This window comes from Chroicocephalus ridibundus, unplaced genomic scaffold (assembly GCF_963924245.1).
Source record: "Chroicocephalus ridibundus unplaced genomic scaffold, bChrRid1.1 SCAFFOLD_26, whole genome shotgun sequence".
Classification (NCBI taxonomy): domain Eukaryota; kingdom Metazoa; phylum Chordata; class Aves; order Charadriiformes; family Laridae; genus Chroicocephalus; species Chroicocephalus ridibundus.
The window spans coordinates 1,955,135-1,982,364 of NW_026961775.1; the positions used below are offsets into that span (position 1 = coordinate 1,955,135).

Consider the following 27,230-nt stretch of genomic DNA (forward strand, 5'->3'; position numbering starts at 1 on the left):
TTATCACCAGTGCTCTGCAGAAACCTCCTGGACTCTGTGTGCTGGGCTGTGTTGCCTTTCCAGCAAATGTCAGGGTAGTTGAAGTCCCCCATGAAAACCAGGGCCTGTGATCATGAGGCTATTTCCAGCTGTCTGTAGAAGGCCTTGTTGACTTCCTCTTCTTGGTCTGGTAAACACCCAAAACAGTGTTTCCCATATTAGCCTGCCCCTTAATTCTTACCCATAAGCTCTCACCTTGTTCTTCATCCACCGCTAAGCAGAGCTCGATACATTCCAGTTGCTCTCTCACATAGATATAGCAACTCCACCACCTCACCCTGCTGGCCTTTCTTTCCTAAAACGTACATAGCCTTTCATGACAGCATTCCAGTCATGTGAGCTATCCCACCATGTCTCTAATTGCAGTAAGATCATGGCCCTGCGACCGCACACAGATCTCTGGATCTTCCCGCTTATTCCCCATGCTGCAAGCGTGGGTGTACAGGCATTCGGAGAGGTAATCGAGCATGTGTGTTTCCCTGGAGGGGAGCAAGAGGATCCATCACAGCCATACACACCCCTGAGGTGGCTGGCTTTCTGGATCTCATCTTGGGAGTCAGCTAAGGAATACTTGTCACTGCTCTGGTTGGTCTGGATTATTGCCCAGTTGGATAAGTTGGCATGAGCATTGCCACCCCCCCCAAGTCATAGAATCATAGAACCATAGAATCATAGAATTGCTTGGGTTGGAAGGGACTTTAAAGATCATCTTGTTCCAAGAGTCCTTCAGTTTAAAGCCTGCCTCATCAAGTTGGCCAGCCTGCTGCCAAAGATTCCCTTGCCACAGGTGTATCCCATCCCTCTCTAACAGGTCATATTCATCAAAGAATGTCCCATTGTCATGAAAGCCAAAACTCTCACAACAGCACCAGCCACGTAGCCAGGAGTTGATATGCATTATCCATCCATTTCTGGCTGCTCCCTTTCCTCTAACTGGTAAAATGGAGGAAAAGATAACTTGGGCACCATTTTTTTTTTTCACTTGCATGCCCAGGGCTTTGTAGTCTTCTTTAGTTCTGCCCTAGTTTTCTTAAACCTGGGACCCAACCCGGTAGAAGAAGCCCATTCTATGACCAGTAGGGTAGCCTGTGGTGCTGGGGGAATAAATGTGTTGGATTACGGTGAACCTTCTATGATTCCCTTCCATTCCCTAAGCGAACTCTCCACTGCCATCACTAAAGCTGCCTGCGTACAAGCTATGCACAAACATGGAGAGTCGGGTGATAACCCAATATCCGGTACTGTAGTTCATACTGTGTTAAAGCCACTAATTATGAGAGCCCCAGCAGTTCTCCAACCCTATTTAAATGCAAAACAGGATGAGATTAAAAGAGACACAGAGCACAAAGAGGAATTAGGTTGTGATGGTCCCCAGAGACAACACCCTACCTTGGCAGAATTAATGCACACTATTGTAAACCATGGCCATGAAATGGGGTGAGACGATCTGTCGACCGAGAAATCAGACCCACCCTAACACAAACTCTTCCACAAGGATTGGCTGTCAGGCTGTCAGGAATATAAAAACAAAGACCCTCAAGTAGTCTCAAGAAAGAAGAAATGAGTTAGGGAGAAAAGCATTAGCACTAGGTATTCCAAAGGTGCCAATACAGGGACAACTGACAGGTATAATACAAAGCTTAATGCAAGCACTTCAAAAATTGAGTGGAAATGAGAAAACTAAATGGACCTCTAATGTCCCACCACTGACACAGACTCCACAGGGAAGCCAAAACCCTTTTATGCCTTTTAGGAGGGAATTGCAGACCTTGAGGTAAAAGAACTAATAGCACCAGTACAGCAATTAGGCCTGTCCATCCAGCAAATGGAAGCATACCAACGGCTAAATGAAGGAGGCCCTTACATTTTAATTCCAGTTGGCCCTCAAGAACAACAGATAAAATTTCTAATGGATACAGGAGCACAAATTTCAGTACTAACACACCAGGATACCAAGAAGCTGGGCGTGCGACCTGGACAGCAGAGAGTTAAAGTCATAGAAGTAAACGGAGCAAGTGTTATTTGCTAAACCACAAGTGTTAATGTACAGCTCCCAGGCAAGAAGTGCATGTGGTCTACTCGGTTTGCAATTAAAAAGCACAATGAAAATACTTGGGTTTTCATGTTTTGTCAGGATGAAACTGTCACTTTCCAGATGGCAGCCTGTGGTTCTTTGGTACAAGTACCAACCCCAACCTTGGTAGAAATTGGGAGGCTATGGTGTGTGTGTTCCGTGCAGCCCGTGCATTCCCTGGTCCAAAAATTAACAATGTACCACAGTAATTAATTTCTGCTGTGGCACAAAGCAGAATTTCTGAAGGAATAACAGATTTGGAAAAAAGACACACTGTTTCCAGAACCCACTCCCCGTACAATTCACCTATCTAGCCAGCCTGAAAGCCGGACGGGAGATGGAATATGATAATTGATTATCAACACCTAAATGCCAACACAGCTCCACTAATGGCTGCAGCACTTAATATTGCAACTTAAACCGCTATACTACAAGCAGCTGCACATTCAGGGATGGCAATGCTAGATGTCAGAAATATGGTCTTCGTGGTCCTCTTGTAGCAGAAGGATAAAGAGAAACTTGCTTTTACTTGGGAAGGTATGCAATGTACACAGAATCAGAGAATCACAGAATGATAGGGGGTGGAAGGGGCCTCTGGAGATCACCCCGTCCAACCCCCTGCCAGAGCAGGGTCACCCAGAGTAGGCTGCACAGGAACGCGTCCAGGCGGGGTTGGAATGTCTCCAGAGACGGACACTCCACCACTGTTGGAGTGGGAGATGGACCCGGAGTAACGATGGAGTCTCAATATGAGTATGATCGTTCTCCCTTTATTCCAGTTTTCACAGAGTAGATATAGACAGGCCATAAAAGCACGCGCTAGCGGCAGCTATATGATTGGCTTACAGTCTCTGTTCACGTGCTGTCCATGCAGTTCATTCACACATCAGATTGGTTACAAGAATTCACATAGTAAATTACTTAGTCATTAGCACAACATGTTTTCTACCTTCGCAGTTCCCGTTTTTCCCATGTACTAATTCCATCTTCTACCACCTGTTTTGCCCTTAATCTAATCTCTCATAGTAGGGAGGCTGGCTCACGTGACCATTTTCTCTCAGACACATTCCTACAATACCCCCTTTTTCTTCTTGAGCCAGCCAGACCTTATGCATGGCATTTTCTATCATGTCAGTCACTTTGCGGAGAACACGCGAAGCTACCATAATCAATAATAATATAACCAACGATAGCATGAGCCCTTGCTTTAGTAAGTCTGATAACCATCCCGTTATACCCCATGAGCTTAACCAATCATCGAAACCATTTTTAACCACTTTTAATTTGGACATGTTATCCTTCAGCTCCCGTAACTGCTTATGAATGGATGATGAGTGGTCAGAAAGGTTCATACAACACATACCTTCAAAATCTTCACATCCATGACCCTGAGCTAACAGCAAAAACTCAATAGCCGCTCGATTTTGCAACGTAGCATGCCGAATGCTATCAGCATCAGTAAGCAAGCTAGATATGATTTCAGTTGTAAGGTTTATCTGTTTACTTGCCCAACACCCTATCTTATTCAACGTATTTAATGCCGTTGCTGTTCCTAGCGAAGGAAGAATACTTAGCCCTATTCTTTGTCCGAGATTCGAAAATGTTATATGGTCGTCACAGGACGGAATGAAGGTATGAACTGTTCTCTTGGCTGTGTGGTTACTGTGTGCTCTGCTCACTGTATCTTTGGCCGTACGCAGGCCTCTGCTCGTAGACCTGCCACATCTCCCCCTTTTTTGTTTAACACCAGACCATTTATTAACAAGGTCGTCGTGACTTGTGCTTCTACTCGTTGTGACGCTCTTAGCAGGTTATATACTAAACACAATTAAAAACAGAATCAAAAAGAACCCTGATAAGGCAATAAATACCCAGATTCCTAAATTTAGCCCAGAAAGCCAATTTCTTTGGATTTACCCACGAGAAATCCTTTTGTAATATTTCAAATACATTGCGGTTGCTGACAGCACAAGCGACCCTGGAAAAACAATCGTGGTAACATTTCGATCATCATAGTTACCGGCTTTGAAAAGGTATGTGGCAAAAATACCCACTCTAACACAGTCAGGCTCTTTGTGAGTGCATCATTCCACTGTCCTATCAGGGCATAAAGTTGAAATTCTTGTAGGAAGGTGTTCAATGTGTCTTGCAGCAGTAGTAGACTATATCTTATCTTTCAACATGCTGTGATGCCTTCAGAGCTGTTGGGGGTTAATGAACATAAAACTTACGGGGGGCGGGGGGGGGGGCAGACACAGTGCTTCAGTGAAGATACACTGCCCTGTATCTTCAAAGTGTGCTCATGTCTCTCTCCCCGTCTCTGACCTGAGACAGCCTCCTTATATCCTGCACTGGATTGACTGGAGAAGTACAGGCTAGAGTCGCTGCACACGTGGCCAGTGTATGCAGCGAGTCTCACCAAACTCATGATCCAGCTTTGCTAACAGCAGCTGTCTGATACGTGACTACATTGTTGTAATCCCTTCTTGTTATCTTCTTCTGTGAAGGTCGGGTTCTCATGGATACACACATAGTTTTTAGAGCAACATATTCTACAACTCGTACAAGGGTACGATGCAAAGCGGCATTTACAACTGATCATATAATGCTTATTAAACACGGCAAACAGCATACTAAACATAACAGACAAATTCCTTCCACACAGGCGATGAGTATAATTTGCTTCAACCAACCCCACCCCCAAGTCCATCCAGCAAAGAGATTTCACCCAGTGGTCTCCACAAGTTGTTGGTTCGGTCGGTGCAGTTCCTGCAATCCATGGATGGATTTGGAGTGGTCACTTAGATTCATACAATACAGTCCTTTAAAATCTTGACAACCATGTCTGCGAGCTGAAAGCAAAAAATCAGTAGCAGCTCTGTTTTGCAACATCGCATATCGAATACTATCTACATCTAGCAATAACTCAGAAATAGCGGTACTAGTAGCATTGTTAAACTTATCCTTGGCAGCAAGAGAGTCCTTGTTATCACGAATTCTTGGCAGCAAAAGAGTCCTTGTTAGCTAGAGCGCATGCGGACTCCCTGTTCTTGCTGGTGCTGTGCTTTGATCTTCTTCCACAACAGGCCAAGATTCTCAAGCAGCTGGATAAGGTGTCTGTGAGTCCATCACAGGCTTATGTCATCCAAATGTTTTTCTTGCCAGCACCCGAGACTGAACAACAATTGGTGTGATATCTGTGTTTTCCAGCACCCAGGTGCGAGTCCCTTGAGTGTATTTACAGTCCTCCTTGCCGATTTTCCGTTGCTTTCCCGTATTCCACCCCCTTGCTCAAGAGACCGCTTCTGCTGGGTTCATTTTAGTCTCGCAGGGTATAACACAGAGCAATCTACTAAGGCATGCAATAACATATACACATATAGGAAAAAACCAAAACCATATCTCTATGGTACCGCTTTGAATCAGGTGTCCTATTTCTCTTTTTCTGATGCTTTCTCGTAATGCGTATGGCACACTTTTGTACTAACATGGCACATTTCCCATCTAATTGTTCCTGTTTGGTTTCTTTTTTTTTTTTTTCTTTTTTTTTTCTTTTTTTTTCTTTTTTTTTTCTCTTTTTCATTTTTTTCTTTTTTTTTCTTTCTCTTTTTTTCTTTTTTTTTTTTTTCACTTACGACTGACATAAAAGTCTGCCTTTGCAACAAGAGCTCAGTTTCTCATTTTTCCTTAAGTTTCTCATTTTCCTACAGAGCATCCTATAGACTTTATCTCAACTCCTTTTCCCAATCAACCATGACCTTATAGACAAACAACAAACAACCAGCGATACGCCCTGCATGGACGAGCCGTTCCCGAGACCGTAAACGTGTCGGCTTGTGAAAACTCCCCCAATATTTCAGGACTTCCATCGGTTCTACAGCCCATCCTGGTGTATCTGCCTGGGGCGCGCTCGCCTTACGTCTAAACACTGTGTATACACAAACTTCTTCACTTGATGGAGTGTCAGCCCTAGATGCATACGAGAACAGTACCACACCGGGCAGAACACTTGCTCAAGTGGAGTCACCTAACGACACTGCACACAACAAAAAGCAAACAGTAGCACACATGCTGATCAGCAGGTATAAGCTGGTGCCCACACACACTTACACAGCAGACATACAAAAACAGCACTTCTATCTCAGGGGGACGACTGGGGAGGGGAGGGGGCGACGCGGGCAATGTCAGGAGCAAACAGCTCCGGCTCTGTCCGTCTCTGCTGACATTCTGCCTCCTCCATCGGCCTCAGGTGGAGCAGAGGGGATCAGCAGGGGATCGTCCCAGACCTTCGGACCTGGCCTGTTCGATCCCCCTCCTGTGGGTTGTAATGCTGCAAAAGCCCCGGCTGCCGTGGCTCACTCCGCCTTCATATCTTGTAAGGTCGATAACACCAACCACCATGTCGTCGCTAACGGTGACTCAACGGTGAGACCTCCCAGGTCTCTTTCCACAGAGCTGCTCTCCAGCAGGTCAGCCCCCAACCTGTCCTGGTGCATGGGGTTGTTCCTCCCCAGGTGCAGCACCCTACACTTGTCCTGGTTGAATTTCATAAGGTTCCTCTCTGCCCAACTCTCCAGCCTGTCCAGGTCTCTCTGGATGGTGGCACAGCCTTCCGGTGTGTCAGCCACCCCTCCCAGCTTTGTGTCATCTGCAAACTTGCTGAGGGTGTACCCTATCCCTTCATCCAGATCATTGATGGGTATGTTGAACAGGACTGGACCCAGTCCAGACTGGGACTCTAACAGACTCCCACAGGGGTATAAATATTCACACACAATTGCTCATGATGCACTTGATGAACTTTTACAGACAGTCTCACTTCCTCAGGATGTGAACTGTACCAATATATAGAAGATATTCTAATTGGAGGCACTTCCCTTGAAAAGGTGTGGGGAGTGGCAGCAGCAGTGCAGCAAGCACTATATAAAGCAGAAGTTGAGATTCCACCTGAAAAATGTCAGGGACCAAGTAGAGAAGTAAAATCTTTAGGTACTTAGTGGATTGCAGGTAGTGCAGCAATTCCACTGCACACCCTAAGCAAAATAAAACAATGGCAGTGGGGTTGGAACTAGATGATCTTTACGGTCTCTTCCAACCCGAACCATTCTATGATTCTATGATAATTGCAGATGCCCCATTCTGGGAAAGAATTACAGCAGCTTATGGGTACTTTAAGTACTGGAGGAAACATGTACCTGGATTTTTTATCATTACTCGCCCACTGTACTCACTCTTACGAAAGGGAAAACCATGGAAATGGAAACCAGAACACGAAGAGGTGGGCAAAATTCTAATACAGGAATTAAAGACACATCAGTCACTGGGGCCGGCACACCTCTGTGGCTCTATTATAGCAGAATGGGGTTTTGCAGAACATGGTACTTGTTGCAGTCTATTCCAAACCAGACCAAAAAGGCTAAAAAGTCCTTTAACCTTTAGCTCAACCACATTTAAACAGACAGGACAAATATATTGTGAGTGGCAAAAGGACTTTTTTCTTCAGTCCGAGCAGTTGGGCCACTAAGGGGTCACCCCTCCAGAAAAACCCTGCTGAGACTTGTGTTGCTTTTCCTTTCCAGGAACAATAGCAGCACACCTCCCTGGAGGTTGGGTTAACCAACGGAGGATCACTTATCCTCCTCACAGGAGTAATTACAGAATCATAAGATCATAGAATGGTTCGGGTTCGAAGGGACCTTAAAGATCATCCAGTGCCACCCCCTGCCCTGGGCAGGGACACCTCCCACCAGACCAGGTTGCTCCAAGCCCTGTCCAGACTGGCCTTGAACCCCTCCAGGGATGGGGCAGCCACAGCTTCTCTGGGCAACCTGGGACAGGGGCTCACCACCATCAGTATAAAGAATGTATTCCTAATATCTAATGTAAATCTCCCCTCTTTCAGTTTAAAACCGTTACCCCTCGTCCTATCATTCCATTCCTGGATAAAGAGTCCCTCCCCATCCTTCCTGTAGGCACCCTTTAGGGACTGGAAGGCCGCTATAAGACCTCCCCAGAGCCTTCTCTTCTCCAGGCTGAACAACCCCAACTCTCTCAGACTGTCTTCATAGCAGAGGGGCTCCAGCCCTCTGATCATCTTCATGGCCCTCCTCTGGCCCCGTTCCAACAGCTCCATGTCCTTCTTGTGCTGAGGACTCCAGAGCTGGATGCAGTGCTCCTGGTGGGGTCTCACCAGAGCGGAGCAGAGGGGCAGAATCCCCTGTCTTGCTCTGCTGGCCACGCGCCATTTGATGCAGCCCAGGATGCGGGGGCCTTCTGGGCTGCCAGCACACTTTGCTGGCTCATGTTGAGCTTCTCATCCACCAGCATGCCCAAGTCCTTCTCCTCAAGGCTGCTCTCAAGCCGATTATCGTCACCATGAGCCAAATATGGTCCAGATGTTGACAAACCTGACCCACAGGTTGGAGACCTTCACTTCTTTTATTTATGCTAATCAATACCGTACCTTTATTACATTCTGCATCCTACAAGTTTCTCAGTTGGGTGCAACCTACTGTAACAACAATTATAAGGGAAGGCAATGAGAGCACCTTGCTCACTGAGTTTCGGAAGGTCATTTGAGATGATGCGATTCAGTTCAAAAGGGATTTCCAATCTTGGTGGCATCTAATTAATTTGACTTATGACCCCACTGACGGTAAAGCCACAACTTTTGTTTTGACAATACGCAATGCTTCAGAATACACCGTGTACCCATTCATTGCACCGCGATTAAATCACAGCGGAACCATGCTCTATCCGTTAGAGCACACAGTATGGGCCCAACAAAATGGGAACAAATGGCAAACTATAGATGATGCATGTGTTGTATGGGAACAACGGGGATTTATTTGTGAAAGTAATACCATCAAGGCCCAAGACACTGGTTGTGACACTGAACAAAATGTTTGTCATTTTGAAATACATCCTGATGAAAGCCCTGTGTATGTTGGAAGTGGATGTGCTCGTACGAGAACCCTTTGTGATGCTGTATTTATAGACAGCACCACCCTAGAGACATACAATCACTCAAATATTTGTATTTGTAATATTACCAAAGTTATGGGATGCAACTTTAACTATTCAGCTCCTGTCACATCTCATGAATTGCTACAATCTAACGATACATCGTTTCAAGATTTATTGCCTACCCCCATTGGAAAGAATCTCACACTGGTAAGAAAACTGTTGCACCATGGTGACCTGAGTCAATTCCTAAAATGAATTTAGAACAACAAAGAACCCTGATTACTGCCCATCATGACGCAGAGAGGACACACCGTGCCCTAGAAAGAGTGAGGAAAGACGGAGGACGTCACTGGCGGGAAACTCTTCTTGGATGGTCACCAACAGCAACTGGAATTTTGAATTTGGTGCTGCATCCAGTTGTAGTTTTGTTAGTTTCGACCTTGTTACGTTTACTGCTTATAACCATTCTGCATATCAAAGTTTGGTGAAAGAAGAAACAAATTATGTCAATCCAACATGTAAAACGTATACAATCCACTGATTCCGTAGGTGAAATGGCATATAAGTAGCGTCACTTGTGATGCTTACACCAAAGCACTTATCAAATAATACCCTTCCCACTGATCTGCAACACGCCACACGTTCACGACACAGAAGCAACTGTGGTAACCGCACTGCCGCTCTAGGATTTGGCAAAGCGGATTGACTGTAGTCTGCTGTGACCGAAAATTTTAGGATCCTGCACAACTTTGAGGTCGCAGGAATTTAAGACTTATTAACACAGGATTAAGTGGTATGATTTTTAACAATACTTCATCAATTGTCAAAGTGATTTAAAAAAATTTGCTATGATCGACACAGTAATTTAGTTAAAGATTTGAAAACGGCAGGTTCACATGGGACTTACAACACTTTACTAAATCAAATCACACACACGCAAACAGAGATAGAGGTTAACCTGTACAATTAAGATGTTTCTCATTTTGCAAAAAGTAGTATATTATTGGTATCAAACGATCTTTGAAACCTTGAGAAATCCAATAATAGAGAATTACTCTCTTTTCCTTTGTCGGCGTTTTTCAGCAGACCATCTCTGAAATCCTCATGAAATCTCCTCTTTGAAATCCTTGCAAAATCTACCCTGAGAGGCGTCCCAGTGCAGGGGGAGACACGGGGTCACAGCCTGCTGCAATCCCAGAGAGCTCAGAGGGTCTCACTTAGAATCGCTATTTATAGCATCCCAAGATGATTGACTTTGGTCAGAATTTTTCCATTTTTGGCCACAAGTCTTGTCAGGTAATTCTGGTACCTTCCAGACTGGGCTACGATCCAGGCAACAGGAGTTCCAGGTATGGTTAGGGAGTGCCTAATCGTCCTACCTCACCGTACTTGTAACTAGGACAAGAACGTACACGGTTGTCCCGGCGGTGGCAGGGACACGGGATGGGAAAGAGGGGCTGCAGGTGAGTACACCCCCCCCAGCATACATGGCTGGGGGGATACAGACCCTCACCCCCCCCAGGCACAGGGGCTGTGACCCACGGTCCTGCTCCAGGGGCCGGCGCGGAGCCCCTCACTCACCCTGTGAAGGGGAAACCCAAATTGGCCCAGCAATGGCACCTGGTGACCGAGGAGTGACCTGGCAGGGAGGGCAGGTGGGGGCTGATCTGGCAGGAGCCGGGACAGAGCGAGCCCAGGGGGCTGCACTCGGCGTGCTCACGGGACGGTGCTGGCCCCAGCATGGGGAAAGAACCGGCTCCTGCCCCACCGCAGCAAACCCCTGCAGAAGCCCTCGTGGAGGTGGGACTCTGCCCCATGCGTGGCCCATTGTGTCTCTCTGCTGCAGCACAAACACGTGCTCAGTTCACCTCAAAGGGTGCAAGAAAAACTCCCGGCAGCGGTCAACCCCCCGGCAGCTGGGTTTGGGGACACACACCATTTCCGCCCCACTGCTTGGAGGCCCAGACCGCCATGGACCCTGGTCTGACTCCTGTTGTGGCCCCAAATCCATTCATGCCAGTACCTCTCGGCAACAGCTGGCGCTTAATCCTGTCAACAGACACACACCCCCTGAACACACACACACCCCCCTGAACAGAGACACACACCCACACACACACACCCTGAACACACCCCGGAACTCTCCTCCATGCCGGCCTCTACGGTTTGGCATCCTGATGGGTTGCCACGACAGCTCCTGGCCTTGCCAGCCCATCAGTCAGTGCCACCGCCGCGCTGTGGCCTCCTGGCTGCCTCCCTTATCGCTTGCTGGTCGGGTCAGCGTCTCTGCACTTTCCTGTTTACGACTTCCTCCTCCTCTTACCACGTCCTTTTGCACTGAAAGAGGCTCAGACACCCTGAGATGAGCAGACGCTCTCTCCTTGCCCGTGCCCCTGCACGCTCCACCAGGGAGGACAAAGACGAGAGCGACAGAAGGGTCTCTGCGGGGACCTCCCCTGCGCCGCAGGATGGCAGGTACAGCTAGAGACCACCCCTGGAGGAGCGCTGGACCCAAGACAAACCCCCCCACAGCGGGAGTGGATGGACATCGGTGGCTCCCGGCACAGAAGGAAGGCTCCTTCCACTCGGGCAGAGCTGCAGGAACCTGGAAAGCGCAGCCCCTGGAGAGAGGTGAGGAGGAGCCAGGCCCATGGGGACACATCAGCTGAGCCAGAACAGCCCATGGCACGGGACAGGCAGAGGGCGACTGTGCTGCAGAAGCAGAAAAGGACCTGGGGTCCCTGCGAGCGAGGGCCTGAACTGGATTCCTCAGTCCGCCCGGGACAGGCAAGAGCATCCTGGGCTGCAGGAGCCGCAGGGCCAGGGAAGGGCCTCTTCAGCCTCCCTGAGACCAGACCTGGGCACCGTCCCTGTGACGGTCTCCGGAGTGAGGGCAGCGGGAGTCAGTGAAAGGACTCAGTGGCCGCAGTTGTTCTCCAGGGGCATCAGCGCCAGCCACGGGCTGGCAGGCAGGAGGCACGCTGCTCAGGGAGTGTCCTGGAGACAAGCTGTTCCCGGCCCAGGCAGAGGGGAGGTGGCCTCTCCCTGCACGCCCCCGCCACGCTGGCCATGCCACGAGCCCAGCTCACCACCAGACCTCAGCCCGCTCCTGGGGGGCTTTGCGCTGCCCTCCGAGGCTGCTGGAGCTGCTCCTGGCTCGGGGGCGCCAGGAGGATTCAGCATCCCCGTAGCTCCAGTGGTGCTGGGAGCCGGGGCAGGAGCTGGGACATGGGGGTGACATGGCGGGAGAAGCTGGGACATGGGGGCAAGCAGCGCAGAGGTCCCAGCTTGCCCCCAGCCCACCAGCTCACACACACGCTGGCCAGATCCCAAGCTGCGAGGGTCGAAGAGCTGCCCCAGCTGCACCTAAGGGGGAGTCATGCAGGAGCGACTCGCAGCCAAGAAGAGTAAAGGGAAGGATAAAGGAGAATCAAGGGAAGAATCAATAATAATAAAAGGAAAAAGGGAAGGATAAATGGAGAAAGCAGGTGGGCAAGAAAAGCAAAGTGAGCCAGCGAAGTGGCACCGGAAACTCAGACACTGCTCACCCCAGACTGAAGGTTTCATTGTCCCTTTGCTGGCACCAGAAAGCTGCTCCCTGTCCTCAGCCGCTCATCCGCACTGGAAGGTCTCCCGGGCTGTAACTGGGAAATCTTCCAGACGCCGGGGGGTCCGTTTCTGGTGGTTCCTGGGGAGATGGACCCTGTTGGGTGAGACCGAGAGTTGCCGGATTTGCAAAGACTGACCGAAGGCAGGATTCCTTGTCTGCAGTAGGAATCCCGTTTCACCAGCAGGTGGTTCTGAGGCACCCTATAACAAAATGCCTATGCTTGTACACTCACGCTCCTGCGTTTTATTTCCGTCAAATAAGGCTCTGAATTTATGAACATCCCAACCTGCGCGTGCATCTTGTTGGGAACTTGGCCCTTAGCCTGCACGCTGCAAGCCCAAATGTGTGCACACCATTGGAACTGATTTCCCCAAACCACTTCCCTTTTTGCACTTTTTTACTCCTTCCTTGACAGAAGAGATTTTTCTTCCTTCTTTTTTTTTTTTTTTTTCTTTTGTGTTGGTCTGAGCTTATCCAGGGTTGGCCAGATGGATGGATACATCTCTCAAGAAATATTTATGTGGCAGGCAAAGTGACAATTGCCCCGCTAGGTCTGTGGGTTCGGGGTATTTGCCTTAACCCTTCACCCTCTGGTGTCTTTAAGACCCGCCCCACGCTGCCCTGGGGGCATCTGCCAGCGGGTCTTAAAGAAGCTTCTTCATCCTAGGTTTCCCGCAGCAGTCTCAGGCAACACTCCCCCCGAAAAAACCTATTGATTCAAGTGGTACAGCAGCAAGGACAGCTGAAGCTGGGTGCCCCTGGAGGGGGACCCAGAACAAGGAAATTCCTGGGCAATTACACCCTCCCAATCTGTGCTCCTGCCCTTCATGGGCTCTTCAGGCCCCTTGCATGGGCCCCTTGGTCCAACGGTAATTTATGGTCTGGGGTCTTCTTATTCCTCACTGGATTCTCCCTCTGTCGCCAGGAGGGCCCTGACATGTTCCGTTCTGGTCGGTTTGCAGCCTCTGCTGACAGCAGCAGCTTCCTTATCTCCCGGGCTGTACCGGTCTCCGGGCCTTCCTCCATGGAACTAAGCAGAAGTTCAAAACAAGTTCAACTTATCTCGGTGAAAGTTCGCAGCCTGCGGCCCAAAGGCAACGTCAGCTACTTCTGCCACCTGAGCTCTCCGTGAGCAGGACGCCAACGCAGCCCAACACCAAGTGACGAAGCCATTCCTCTTATTTAAAACAGCACCACCGATATTCCGTACTCCTCTACGACGGGCTGTCCCAGTGCTGGCTCGGCGGCTGCTTTTGGCGCCTGCACTGACCGCAGTAACTCCGTGGTGCGGACTCCCCTGTCCCGCACCAGCAGGACCCGCACCAGCAGCGCCGTGTCGGGCTGAGGGCAGCCCCAGCTCCTCCGCAAGTGCTGTGGGGCACATTGACCCAGCTCATTCTGCTGCCCCAAAGCTGGGGGACAGGCCCTGCAGCAAAAGCGGGAGCTTGTGAGGGAGGGCGGTCACCGTGAGGACCAGAAAAGCATCCAACCCTCTGGCTCTGCGGGGCTCAGAAGCAACTGAGCCCAGAAAGAAAGGAAATCTGGAACTAGTTCTTACCAAAAAAAACCCCTTTAAAACTCCTTTGAAGTCGGTCTGTTGGAGCAAGAAAATTCCTGATTGTGTGTGCGTGCGTCAAGGCAGCGTGGGAAGTGCACAAGGCCAAAGAGCCCAGGCCACCCTCGCCAGCAGGGTGTTACTAAACACCACAAGTGGGTGATTAAACAAGGGAAAAGACCCTGCAGGATCCACTCTAAAGGAGCAGATCCCACCTCTGCGGGCTGGGAGGCTTCTGCCACTCACTGCCAAGGGGCGAAATCGAAAGGCAGTAAAAAGGCAGCTGGTGCCCTTTGGGCTGTGCCTCACTGGGTCTGCCAACAGAGGAAGGTGGGGAGGGAAAGAAGGGGCAAAAAGAAACCCAGAGGCTAAAGGAGGAGGAAATCCCCAAATTAGGAGAACAAACCACCACTTCAGTCAGACGAGAGGAGATCTGGGGGATCACAGGCAGAGCCTCAGTTTACAAACTGACAAATTGCACAACTGGTGTAGTGGGAAAGTACGAGATTTAGAAACAGACGATTTTAGAAAGAGCTACTGGCAGAGCAACTGTCGTGGTTTGGGCCGGACTGGCCTATGACGAGACGCCAGATGCCCTCCCCCACCTCAAAGCAGAACAGCAACACAAAGCCACCAAGATAAGTCAGGGTCGAGGGAGTGCAATCATTGCAGATATAAAAACTTAACTTGCTTGAAGGGTTAACAGCTGCTGTGAAGGCAGAGGAAATTCCTGATGTTTTCCTAAACCTTGAACCTTCTCACACGAGAAGTTGTTCCGAAACTTGCAAAGCCACACCACCACTGTTTCCTTTCCATCTTTAATGGGAGGGACTCCACGCCGTTGACCCAACAGTAACCTGAGTGGTCAAAAGGGCAGTGGAGACAGGAGCAGCAAGTGTTCAGAACAGTAAGGGCACCTCTCGGTGGGAGCCCCGTGAGGCTGAGGCCATCGCAGACCAGTTAGGTCCCTTAAATAGAAGTGCTGTGATGGACTGGTGCGCTTGAGCGGGCTGGGGCACTTGAGCATGAAGCACACACCCACGCTTCAACTGAGAACACTGAACCCAGCTGGCTCACGCAAGTCCCTCTGATACAGACCTGCAGACGTTTGGGGAAGATTTAAGAATTGTAGCCAACCCAGACAACAAACTTCAACAGGAGACTGCAAGAGGTTTAACCCTGTTTTTCCTGGGGAAGAGTCTTAACGCTCTGTTTAGGGAACTCAAAGGCCAAATGAAAATCCTGAACCTTACGTAGCCAGAAAGAAGCTTTTAGGCATCTGCTCTGGTAAAGTTCCTCTCTGTGCTGCGACATCTAATAGAAATGAATTTGTGGCTTCTGTTCACGGAGGACTGAGTTCCTCGAAGTTAGGCTCAGGACTTTTTGACACCCCCCCCAGAGCAGCCGGGAGGAATTTCCCACCAGTTTGCACAGAGTGGCTGCACTGCTGCGGGACGCTGGGACCAGCAGCAGACCAGATCAGTTGCAAGGGAGAAACTCCTCTGAACCCATTCAGACTATAATTTATTATGATCATGGCCCTCCCTCCACTTCAGTACGAGGGCGGGAAACCTCACAAACCCCGCATTTTGATATTCCTTCAAGGAATAAATCTGAGGTCTCGTCAGAGGAAACCACTCCTTCATCAAAACCATGTTGTCAAAGAAACCGAGGCCATGAAAGAGTGCAACTCAACTCAGCCTCTACTCAGAATCCTTATCCAAAATCTCCTTTCACACAACTCTGAAACCAACTCTGGAAAGAACTGAGTGATCTTGAAGAAGATATGATAATCTTATCATAATCAGGCTGATATCCAGGGTTTCTACTCTGCTGCTCTCCTTCTGTGCTCCACTGAACTCCACTATTTCATGTTTCCTACAATCAAGGCAGACACTGAATGCCTTTGCCCCTATTCTCCTGGTTATGAGATTCCCGTTCTTGCCATTGGGATCCACATTTTTCCCCAAAACCCCAGCACCAAAACCACCCATGAGAGCAGAGGGTCACCTCATGTCGTGCAGCCAGGACCACCCCCAAGAAGCAAGGCCCAAACTCAGACTTTCTCTGCCCTGGCAGGTCTCAACCAGCTCTTCCCTCCTCTCCCAAGAGGCCCCCAGGGCAAGGACACTTGTCCTGGCAGAGCCCTTACACCGGAGGAGAGATGCCCTGGATGCAGGGACCAGCACCAAACCCCCAGCTCCTGAGCTGTAATCTTCAAGCCCCTCCAGCATTTCCAGCATGCCAAGGAATGAGCTGCACCAGTGATTGGTGTAATTCAACCGAACGCAGCTCAGTGGGCGCCGTCCTGGCTGGCAGTCACCTGTGCCTCTCCTTCCAGCCCCTTACTCGGCTCTTCTTCCCACAGCTAAGGGGCAAGAAGAAAGATGTAAAGTGCAGGGCCTGGGGAGAAAGGGGGAGAAATACTGCGGACTACTTCAGGCCACACATTTTTGGATGTGCCGCCAGTGGCCCTTCCGTGCTTGCCGTGATCGGACATAGGCCCGTGTCCAGACAGGGTCCCATGGCAGCCTGAGACCGAGTCTGGTGGGACCAGTCTGCCATGTCCCCATCCTCTCAGTTGCTCTTTTCTCCTCCTCATTTGTGCAAAGGAAGTTTTAACTTCCACAGTCACAGTCCTCATCTGATGCCTGGTGGCACTCAAGGACCCCCTGAGCAGTTGGCGTTTCCTCACACAGCTTCTCAGCAGTCTTTTCTTTCCCAGCTGGGGCTAGAAATGAGTGACCAATGCAAGCGGTTGGGTTTCAGTACTTCACTGAACCTGCACGGCAATTCGACATATTTTAGCCCTGCTTCCAAGCTCCCTGAACGTGGACCACTAGGGCAGCCAGTGCCTAAAGATGCTGTGCTGCCACCAGCCCCTTCCGTCTGGTGTGGCCTCAGGTACCGCTGGCAGGGATGCTGGAGAACCAGCAGAGCCACTTCAGCACAGCCCTCAGCCTCACAAAGGCATCACAAAGGAGGGGAGGGACTGTCCTCAAGCTCGACTCCCTTCCGAGCAACTCCTCCCGCCGAAGAGCCATTCGCAGTGCACGTGGAATTCGGGAACACCAGCTGCAGCTGGGAGCGTTGGACCACCCTGAGACTTTCTTACCGCCAAGAGTCACTGGGGACTTCCCATCAGAGGGAAGCAGCGTCACATCTCGTGTCTCGCAGCCTTGGCTCCAGTCCCCTGCCGAGGAGGACAGGAGGAGAAGGAGGCACACACCCCTGCCTGCCATCAGCTCTTCCGCTACCTATCTTGCCCAGGCACCATCTTTTCCCCGCTCCTCTTCCCAGGTGGACTTCACAGGTCCTACAGGCCTCCCAAATGGCTTTCCAGCTGCCATCTCAAACTTGCACACAGAAAGAGGGAAAAAACCACCAGTCTGAAGGAACGGCACCACATTTCCTTTGCACCTTGTGTTAACAACTGGGGACACGAGGACACTTCGGAGTTACTGTGAACATCCATCCTTTCCCAAAGCAGAAGCAGCAGAATGTGCCAGATCCTGGAGGGCTGCATTAGGAAGCTGAGGGAAGACCTCCAGTGCTGGGAGGGGCAAAAGCTTCCTCGTCAGCCTGTCTTTCCTCTGAGAAAGCTGGTTCTAACCCAAAGCCTCCATATTGCCATTGGAGATCATCTTCCATCTCCTCATCTCCTCCTCCATCTCTCCTACGTTAAAACGTAGTCATTCTCCTGTCGTGATATCACTCTGGTTTGTCACCACATGCACTGGTGGTGCAGGCTGTGAGGAGGGATGGTTCTGAGCAAGTAGTCACGCGTAATTAAACTGTGAACTTAAAATGTTTCGGGCCCAAAAGGGAAGAACCCACCACCAAGATGATGTAGCTCTGGGGATACCTGGTGCTAACCCACATGCAGAGGAGGAACTCAGGGATCATCAGAGGTGACAGAATCACTCAACCATCAGGGTGGGAAGGGACCTTGGGTGGTCTCCAGCCCAACCGTGTGCACACATGAGGATCAACACAGAAGCCACCCCAAGTTTCTCAGGGCTTTGTCCAATAGAGTCCTAAAACCCTTGAAGAACAGAGTCCATAACCTCTCCAGAGCCGTTCAAATGCTTCATAATCCTTACTGACTTCTGTGCTTCACATCCTGTCTGACCTGCGCTTGTTTCAGCTGATGACCATCATCTCTTTTCTCCACAAATCTCGTAAAGGCTGCTATCTTTTCAGCCCAGCAGAAAGTGAACATGTGGCATCAACACTGGGTCAGGGTCCCATGGGCATGAAAAGCGCATGGCTGCACTCATGCTATAGGAAGGACACGTAGTGTGGGGAGAGCGTCTGTGCTCTGTGGTCACACGTGTGGGCGTTATGTGTACGTGTGTTTGTATGTGCCCTGGGCATCCTGCTGGACACCAAAGCTGACCACGAGCCGGCAGCATGCCCTGGTGGCAAAGGATGGCCTGGGCTGCGTCAGGAGTGTTGGCTGGGGGAGGTGGTCCTTCCCCTCAGCACTGGTGAGGCCCGACCTGGAGTGCTGTGTCCAGTGCTGGGCTCCCCAGTACAAGACAGACACGGACACACCAAGGAAAGCTCGCAAAGATGGTGAAGGGACTGGAGCATCTCTTCTACAAGGAAAGGCTGAGAGAGCTGGGACTGCTCAGCCTGGAGAAGAGAAGGCTCCGGGGGATCTTATCAATGTATATAAATACCTGACGGTTGGGTGCAGAGAGGACAGTGACAGGACCGGAGGCAACGGGCACAAACTAGAGGTTCCCTCTGAACATCAGGAAGCACTTTCACTGTAAGCACCAGCACAGGTTGCCCAGGGAAGCTGAGGAGTCCCTATCCATGGAGATGATCAAAAGCCACCTAGACATGGTTCCGGGCAACCAGCTCTAGGTGGCCCTGCTTGAGCAGGAGGTGGGACCACATGATCTCAAGAAATCCTTTCCAACCTAAACGATCCTGTGCCTCACGTCCAATTTACCCAGGTGACTGAGGGACCCAGCCACCCACGCTCCACCTCCCACATGAACCCCTCAGTTTCTGAAGGACCCAGGTGTCCAGCTGCCCCCTGCCCTCCAAACCCTCTCAGCTTCTGTCTGGGGGGACCTAGGAGTCCAGGGAACCCATCCCTGCAAGCCCCTCTGCCCACATCTGGAGGACCCAGGCCTCCAAGGGTCCCAGTTGCGTGGGGGTGCCCTGCTTCCCCCTGTGCCAGGGACACAGATGTTCAGGCAGGAACAGGAGAAGGTTGGTGCCACCAGTGACAGGCAGCCTTGGGCCTGGGAGGGGGCGGGAGGTGACAGCAGTGTCCCTAGGGTGCTGGGCAGGTTAGCCTGTAGAGAGGAGGGTGGCATCTTTTACCTGGAAACACCCTGAACACTGGGACATCCCCCTTCTTGGGGGTGGTGGGGTGGGGATCTGTCACCCAGAGGACACGCCAGGGGCCCCTGCTACCCCCCACACCTATCGGACCCTGCCCAGGCTCCAGGGTAGCACTGGTGGCAGTGTAACATGGGGGGTGGGGTGCTGTGTCAGAGAGGAGCTCTAAAATACCCCCCGGGTCCCCATCTCATCCCCTACTGTCCCGCCACATTCCCCCCTGATCCTGGGTCCCACCATCCTCATCCCATATCCCCATGTCACGCCCCCTCCGTCCTTCACCAGTTTCCATGTCCCCCCAGCCAATCTTCATGCCACTTCCCTTGTGCCCAGGGCACCCCACATCCCCTCACCCCTCCCCACCATCACCCCCAGTGTCCCCCAGCAGTCTTCCCTAACCCCCCCCCCCCAGCATTCCCAGTGCCCCATCTCCCCCAGACCCCAAATCACACGCCCGTGCCCACATCTCCTGCTCTGCCCCACATCACCCCGGGGCCACTCACATCCCCATACCACCACCTTCACCTTGTCCCCTCCTGGTCCCTACATGCCCACCACAGCTCTCCATGTCCCCTCCCTTGTCCCAGGGGCTCCCCACCCCCCCTTACCCGTCGCCTAATGTCCCCCAGCTGCTCCCCCTGGTCCCATCCCCTTTAATCATCCCCACTGTGTCCCCTTCCCCAAGCCCCCCAGGAGACGCGGCAGCGGGGGGCGCACCGAGGCGCACAACAGACACATGAAGCCGCGGCCAGGGGCGATGGCGGTGGCCCCGGGTGCTGCAGGCTGTGCCACCGAGGCGCTGGGCAGGACCTGCGGGCGAGAGGGGTGCCGGGATTAGAGGTCACCCGGGGGGGCCGGGAACACACCCCCGCGTGGATTCATCCTGGGGGACTTGTGTCCCCTTTTTCCCAAGGCCTGTCCCCCCAGAGCTCACCCCCTTCATCCCCCCATTCCCTCAGACCCCCCTCCCCGGGCCTGTCTCCCCCCGACCCTCCTCTTGTCCCCTCAGACCCCCCTCCCCGGGCCTGTCCCCCCCCGACCCTCCTCTTGTCCCCTCAGACCCCCCTCCCCGGGCCTCTCTCCCCCCGACCCTCCTCTTGTCCCCTCAGACCCCCCTCCCCGGGCCTGTCTCCCCCCGACCCTCCTCTTGTCCCCTCAGACCCCCCTCCCCGGGCCTGTCCCCCCCCGACCCTCCTCTTGTCCCCTCAGACCCCCCTCCCCGGGCCTGTCTCCCCCCGACCCTCCTCTTGTCCCCTCAGACCCCCCCCCCCGGGCGTGTCTCCCCCAACCCTCCTCCCGTCCCCTCAAACCCCCCTCCCCCGGGCCTCTCCCCCCCAACCCTCCTCCCGTCCCCTCAAACCCCCCTCCCCGGGCCTCTGCCCCCCAACACTCCTCCCGGTGCCCTCACACCCTCCTCCCCGGGCCTCTCCCCCGCGGGGGCGGGAGGGAAGCGGCGCACGCGTACTGCGGGCGGGCAAGATGGAGGCGCCGGTTGCCGGTTGCCGATGGAGGCGCCGGGTCGGTGGATTCGGGCCTGCGCCCGGCGGGTCCTCGTTGGAGCCGGGACTGGGACCGGCACCGAGGTCGGGGCCGGGGCCGGGGCCGGGGCCGGGAGCGGCGCTGACCCCTCTGTCCGCGCCCGCCCCCGCCGCACCCTGTGGCCGCTCCCGCTTCGCCCGGCCCCGCTGGGAAAATCCCGGCGCCGAGCAGGGGCGAACCGTGCCCTCGGGAGGGTTGAATGCAGCCCGGGCGGGGGCAAATACAGCCCTGGGGGGTGGCGGGGGGACAGGTTGTGCCCTGGGTGGGGTAGATCCTCCCGGGGAGGGTAGATCTTGCCCGGGGGAGCCGTGTGGGGTGTGAATCCGGGCCTGTGGGGCGGGCCCCGATGGGCCGGGCGGGGCTGGGCGAGGGCGAAGGCTTTTGCGTGCTCTCCTCGCCCGCGGGGAGGTGTCCTGCCCCACAGCGAGGTGTCCTGCCCCACAGAGAGGTGTTCTGCCCCGCGGCGAGGTCTCCTTCCCCCCCGCCCCGCCTCCATTTCCCCCCAGCCCCATGGCGAGCTCGCCTGCCCCACAGCAAGCTTCCCCACCCCACGGCAGGGACCCTGGGCATCCCACCCTGCGGGGGGGCTCCTCTGCCGCATGGCAAAGTCTCACCCCTATGGCAAGCTTTTCCCACCCCGTGCCAAAGCCTCCTGCCCCACCGTGAGCCCTCTGGTGAGGTCTCCTGCCCTGCCTGAGCGTCCCCATCTGCCCCGCAGCAGCCTCATCTGCCCCACGGCAAGCTTCTCCATCTTGTGGCGAGGTCTCCCACCCCACCATGAGCCCCACAGCGAGGTCTTCTGCCCCACAGCGACCTGGTCTGCCCCACAGAAAGCTTTTCCACCCTGTGGCGAGGTCTCCCATCCCACCATAAGCCCCATGGTGATGTCTTCTGTCCTTCGTCCTCCCCCGCCTGATGAGCTCATCCACCCCATGGCAACTTCCGTCAGCCCCACGGCACGCTTTTCCACCCTGTGGCAAAGTCTGTGAGCCATAACAAGCTGTTCTGTCCCACAGCAAACTCATCTACACCCCAGGAAGGTTTCCTGCCCCACAGTGAAGTCTGCTGCCCCATGGAGGACCCTGTGATCCGCATACCCCCCTACCACTATGTCCATGTGCTGGACCTCAACAGCAATGTCACCCGTGTGGAGGTTGGGCCCCACACCTACATCAGGCAGGATCACGAGAGGTGGGTGCTATGGGGCAGGGGGGCACCTATGAGTTGGGGGGGTCCGGTTCCCACCTCTGGCAGGACCACAAAGAGTGGATGCTATGGGCCAGGTGGGGATCTGTGGGATGATGGGTCCTACCCCTGTGTCTGGTAGGACTACAAGATGTGGGTGCTACGGGGCAGGGGGTGGATTTCCATGGCTATGGGGCAGTCTAGACTTACAGGTGTGTGGGGTCTCTGTAGGGCTGTGGGGGATGTTTGGGGGGCTCTGTAGGGTCATGAGGGGCTTGAGGGGATCCGTAGGACTGTTGGCGCCCTTTAGGGCTGTGGGGGATGCTGGGGGGCTCTTTAGGACTATGGGGACTCTATGGTCCCTGGGGAGCATTGGGGTTGTATAGGGCTGTGGGCAGTGTTTGGGGGCTCCGTAGGGCTGTAGGGGCTCTATAGGGTCATGGGGAATCCATCATGCTGTAGAGGGCCATAGGGGGGCTCTGGGGCTCTATAGGACTGGGGGACTTGGGCTCTATAGAGCTTTATAGGGCTTTGGAGGATCGAGGGGCTGGTGGGTTCTGTAGGGCCCTGGGGGCTCTATAGGGCTGAGGGGACCAACGAGGGGCTGCCAGCAGGGTGGTGTTCGTGCCCAGGCGCATGGTGATGGTGCTCCGCTGGCACTACTGCGTGGTGCTCAATCCCATGGCGCGGGGCCCCACTGGGGCCGTGGTGATCAATGGAGCGGGACAGGCCTGTCTGTGGCATGCTGACCTCGATATCCACCTGGCCCAGGAGCCCTTCCCCCTATACCCTGGCGAGGAGATCAAACAGGTACCTGTAGCCCCTATAGCAGCCCCAGGGCTCCCCACAGCTTCTGTAGCCCCTCCGTGGTCCCCTATAGGCTCCATAACCTCGCTGTAACACCGCCGTAGCCTTCCATGGCCCCCCATAGCCCGTGTAGCTCCTCTGATCTGTCTGTCGTCTTTCAGAGCTCCTATAGCCCATATACCTCCTGGTGCCCTCCCCATAGCTCCTATAGTTTCCTCATTGCCCCCCCATTGCTCCTGTAACCTCCCCCCATGGCCCCCTATAGCCCCCAGCATCTCATCCCTCTCCCTGCTCTGAACCCATGTACCTCTCCCCAGGTTGTCCCTGGAGCGTTCTCTGTTTCTCCATCCCCAGGCTGTCCCCCACATCCCCCGCAGCGAAAAACCTGTCTCCCAGTCCCCAGGGTTTCACCCCCCATGTCCCCCACTGTCACCCCTGTGCCCCCTTACCCTCGCAACCCTGTCATGACCCCCATGTCCCCACATCCCCCATGGTGACCCCCCAGATGCATCCCCACGTCCCCTGCTGTGACTCCCCCGTGGCCCCCATGTCTCCTACCGTGCCACCTGTGTCCTCAGAGTGTCCCCAGGGCATCTTCCAAAGTGCCCCACGCACCTTTGTCCCCATGTCTGCCATACCTCTGCTGTGACACCTGTGTCCCCAGGGGATTCTCCCTCAACCCCGTGTCTGTGTGTCCCCAGGACATCACCCCACTGCAGATGGTGCTGGCTGACACTGCCCTGCGCCTGCGGGCCCTGCTTGACTTCACGGACGAGGACGGGAAGAAGTTCTTGGCAGGAGACGAGTGGCTCTTCGAGGGTCCCAGTGAGCACAGGGGGGATATTCCCTTTTGGGGACACCTGGGGGACCCATGGGCTGATGGTGCCACCTTCCCACAGACACCTACATCCCCCGTAAGGAGGTAGAGGTGGCCGAGACTCTGCAGGCCACTGTCATTGGGCACAACCAGGCCATCCACCTGCGAGCACGCAAGGAGTGCCTCGACCGCAACGGCACCCGCCACATCACAGGTAGCACCTGGTGACAGCCTGGTGGCCTCCTGGGTTCAGCCCTTGCTCAGTGGCCTTGGTGTCAGCTGGCATGATATCACCCTGTACCATTGGTGCTACCCCTGGGCACCCATGGCACCCCTCTGTTGCCTGAAGGCACCCCTGGCGTACCCTGGGACACCCCCACCCCATACCCCTGGGACCCTTTTCTCACCCTCCAACACCTCTCGTACCCCTCTGTCACCCTCCAGCACCCATGGGAGCTCGATATCATCTAGCAGCACCCCTGGGGCTTCCAGCAACCCCATCCCATCTCCTGGCACCCCCAGCACCCCCTTCCTACCCCACAGCATTCCCCGGAGCCCTGTCCCATCCCTCAGTGCTCCTGGGATCCCCAATATTCCCAACCCACCCCCCATAAACCTGCTCCCACCCCACAGCATCCCTGGGATCCCTAGTGCCCCCATCCCACCCCCCCATAAACCTCCATCCCACCCCACAGCACCCCCAGGATCCCTATGGGACCCCCCCACACACATCCCTGGGATCCCCAGCTCACCCATCTCATCCCCCATAAATGCCATCCGGCCCTGCAGCGCCCCTGGTACCCCATCTTATCCCCCAGCACCCACAGGACTCTCAGAACCGCCAGAACCTCCAGGTCCCAGCACCCTTAGCATCCTCCCATCCCACCCTTCGGACCCCCCAGCACCCTCAGGGCTGCCATCCCACCCGTAGGACCCCTTGCCCCCAGCGCCCCTAAGGACACTTGAGATCCATAGGACCCTCAGCACCCCTAGGACCTCCGTGGCACCCCGTGCTGCCTGTTCCCCAGCACCCTCATGACCCACATCCCACCCCAGCACCCCTGGGATTCCCGGTCCCCTGCCTCCCCAAGCCCCCCAGTGTCCTCAGCTCCCCCAGCACCCATCACCCTGCTCCCAGGTGAGGAGTGGCTGGTGAAGCAGGTGGGTGCCTACCTGCCCGGTGTCTATGAGGAGGTAGTGGATGTTGTGGACGCCTACATCCTCACCCGACAAGGTACCGGGCATCCTAACCCTCGCCTCCTGGGTGCCCACGGGTGATGAGGCCCCTCTGGGCTGGGTTTGGGGGTCCTGTGCACCCATGGGTGACAGGAGCCCTCCAGGATGGGTGAAGGGTCCCATCACCCCCTGATCCACCATGACCCTGACCCCTTGCACCCATGGGTGACAAGGACCCTCCAGTGGGACCTGGGGATCCCTCCAAGCCACTGTGTTCCCGTGGCCCCTGTGCCCATGAGTGATGAGGATTCTCCAGGAGGTCCCATCCCCTTCACCCATGGTGTCCCTGTTCCTCCTGCCTCAGTGGATGATGAAAAGCCTCCAGCCCTCCTGCAGCCCACCATGACCCCTTTGCTGCTGCACCCATGGGTGATGAAGACCCCCTGGGATAGGTTTGGGGGTCCTGTGCCCCCTCCACCCGCCGGGGGATAAGGATGCCCAGGATGGGCATATGAGTTCTGCTGCACTCATGGGTGACAAGGACCCTCCAGGGGGTTGTGCTCTCTCCACCCACCCCATCCCTGTCCCCCTGCATGCACAGGCGATGAGGTCCCTCAGGATTAGGTTTGGGGGTCCCATCACCCCGTCTCCCTGCACCTCTGGGTGACAAGGCCAGTTGGGGCCACCTTTGGGTGTCCCATCACTCACCATCTCCCCCTGTGTTCCCTCCCTGCAGAAAGCCCTGCACCTGCGGGCAACGTGGACCTTTGAGGATGAAGAAGGTCGGGTGCGGCGCACAGGGGAGGAGTGGCTGGTGACCCAGGCGGAGAGCAAGGCCTACATCCCAGAGGTGTTTGAGGAGGTGGTGGCGGAGGTGGCGGTGACAACGCTGGGCCCCCGGCAGTACTGCATGGTGCTCGACCCCATGGGGCCCAATGGGCAGCCCCAGCTGGGCCAGCAGCTTGTTGTCAAGGTGGGCACACAAGGGTGGCCCCTGGGGACCTGCAGCTGGTCCCAAGGGACCTAATGTAGGGTCCCATAGGTATCAAAGGTGGTCCTGAGGGGCTTAAGATATACGATGTACCACTACTGTGTCACCGGGGAACCCTAAGGTGCCCCGAGGTACCCAAATGTGGCTCCCAGGACCTGAGAGTGGCTCTAAGGGACACCTGGATGGCTCTGATGGAACCTTCTCTATGCCTAGGTGTCCTCAAAAGTCTCAAAGGTGGCTCCAAGGGACTCCAATGTACCCCTGAGGTGTCCCTAAAAGTTCTTAGGGCATCCCTGAGGGATCCTAACGTACCCTTGAGGGCCCCAGTGACCACAGGTGGCCCTGGTGTACCCAAATGCATCCCCAAAGGTCGCAAAGGTGGTCTTAAGGTACCCTAAAACACCTATGTGAGCCCTGATGTCTTGCTGAGGGACCCTAAGCTTCCATAGGAACCCATGGGTGGACACCAGGAACCAGAAGAAGCTGGCCCTGACATACCCCCAAAGGTCTTGAAGGTGGCCCACAGGGACCCTAAGACATCCCTGAGGGACTGTAATGCACTCATGTCCCTGCCCTGTGTGCTGCCATGACCTGATGTCCTTCTCCCCTGTGCCACCGTGTGCCTGTGCTCTTACTTCATGTTCCACTGTGTCCCCATGTCCCCACAGGTTTGCCACATCTCTGTCCTGCTGGTGACATGTCCCTGTGTCCCCAGGGGGAGAAGTCCTTCTTTCTGCAGCCGGGCGAATGGCTCCAGGCTGGCATCCAGGATGTCTACGTGCTCTCTGAGGATGAGGGGCTGCTGCTCCAAGCGCTGCAGACCATCAAGGACACCAATGCGGTGGCCCAGGGGACACCTGGGGTTTCAGGATCCCCTGGGAGAAACTAGGGGGGGAGGCCCAGTGAGCCTGGGATGACTGGGGCAACCAGAAGTGGTTGGGGGACAACGGGGATGACGGGAGGGGGATGGGACCCAGGAGTGATTGGGGGTCATTGGGGACAGTTAGGGCACCTGGGGACAGTTAGGGTACATGAAGGACTCCTGGAGGATTATGGAGGCCCCAGAGGGCACCTGTGGGGACTCCTGTCCTCATCCCTGTGTCCCCAAGC

General features: G+C 54.2%; 3 protein-coding genes across 6 annotated transcripts in view; 1 reads left to right on the forward strand and 2 right to left on the reverse strand.

Moving 5' to 3' along the window:
- LOC134509673 (deleted in malignant brain tumors 1 protein-like) overlaps positions 1 to 27,230 on the reverse strand; it is a gene marked incomplete at its 5' end in the record, with an annotated part of 326,916 nt that overhangs the window by 55,748 nt on the left and 243,938 nt on the right. The window lies entirely within an intron of this gene.
- LOC134509696 (myocyte-specific enhancer factor 2B-like) lies at positions 5,747 to 22,210 on the reverse strand. Of its 4 annotated transcripts, none has more exons than XM_063322297.1 (5): positions 21,071 to 22,210; positions 20,323 to 20,415; positions 18,930 to 19,062; positions 12,628 to 12,782; positions 5,747 to 7,060 (listed from the first exon to the last, which is right to left on the reverse strand). In XM_063322297.1, the coding sequence occupies exons 1-4, from the start codon at positions 21,743 to 21,745 to the stop codon at positions 12,643 to 12,645; spliced, it is 1,041 nt and encodes a 346-aa protein (XP_063178367.1). In that variant the 5' UTR covers positions 21,746 to 22,210; the 3' UTR covers positions 5,747 to 7,060; positions 12,628 to 12,642. The 4 variants fall into 4 exon arrangements, 3 of the variants coding, with proteins under 3 accessions (XP_063178367.1, XP_063178366.1, XP_063178365.1); XM_063322296.1 differs by lacking the exon at positions 5,747 to 7,060 and adding an exon at positions 11,827 to 12,445; XR_010069369.1 differs by lacking the exon at positions 5,747 to 7,060 and having other exon boundaries at positions 11,827 to 12,782; positions 18,930 to 19,089.
- Positions 21,052 to 27,038, forward strand: LOC134509734 (major vault protein-like). Its single transcript, XM_063322342.1, has 8 exons — positions 21,052 to 21,123; positions 22,161 to 22,335; positions 22,944 to 23,139; positions 23,838 to 23,961; positions 24,036 to 24,167; positions 25,092 to 25,187; positions 25,870 to 26,102; positions 26,836 to 27,038. The coding sequence occupies exons 1-8, from the start codon at positions 21,111 to 21,113 to the stop codon at positions 27,007 to 27,009; spliced, it is 1,143 nt and encodes a 380-aa protein (XP_063178412.1). The 5' UTR covers positions 21,052 to 21,110; the 3' UTR covers positions 27,010 to 27,038.

Excerpts from the sequence above, each read along its gene's own strand:
- LOC134509696 (XM_063322297.1), bottom strand. The coding sequence starts at position 21,745 with ATGCGGCAGAGGAGCCCCCCCGCAGGGTGGGATGCCCAGGGTCCCTGC. Across the intron at positions 20,416-21,070 it reads CTCCATCTTGCCCGCCCGCA|GTCCTGCCCAGCGCCTCGGT; the intron begins GTACGCGTGCGC and ends TCTCGCCCGCAG. Across the intron at positions 19,063-20,322 it reads TGTGTCTGTTGTGCGCCTCG|GGACTCCTCAGCTTCCCTGG; the intron begins GTGCGCCCCCCG and ends CTCCATGGATAG.
- LOC134509734 (XM_063322342.1), top strand. Across the intron at positions 24,168-25,091 it reads CGGCACCCGCCACATCACAG|GTGAGGAGTGGCTGGTGAAG; the intron begins GTAGCACCTGGT and ends CCCTGCTCCCAG. Across the intron at positions 25,188-25,869 it reads CTACATCCTCACCCGACAAG|CCCTGCACCTGCGGGCAACG; the intron begins GTACCGGGCATC and ends CCCTGCAGAAAG.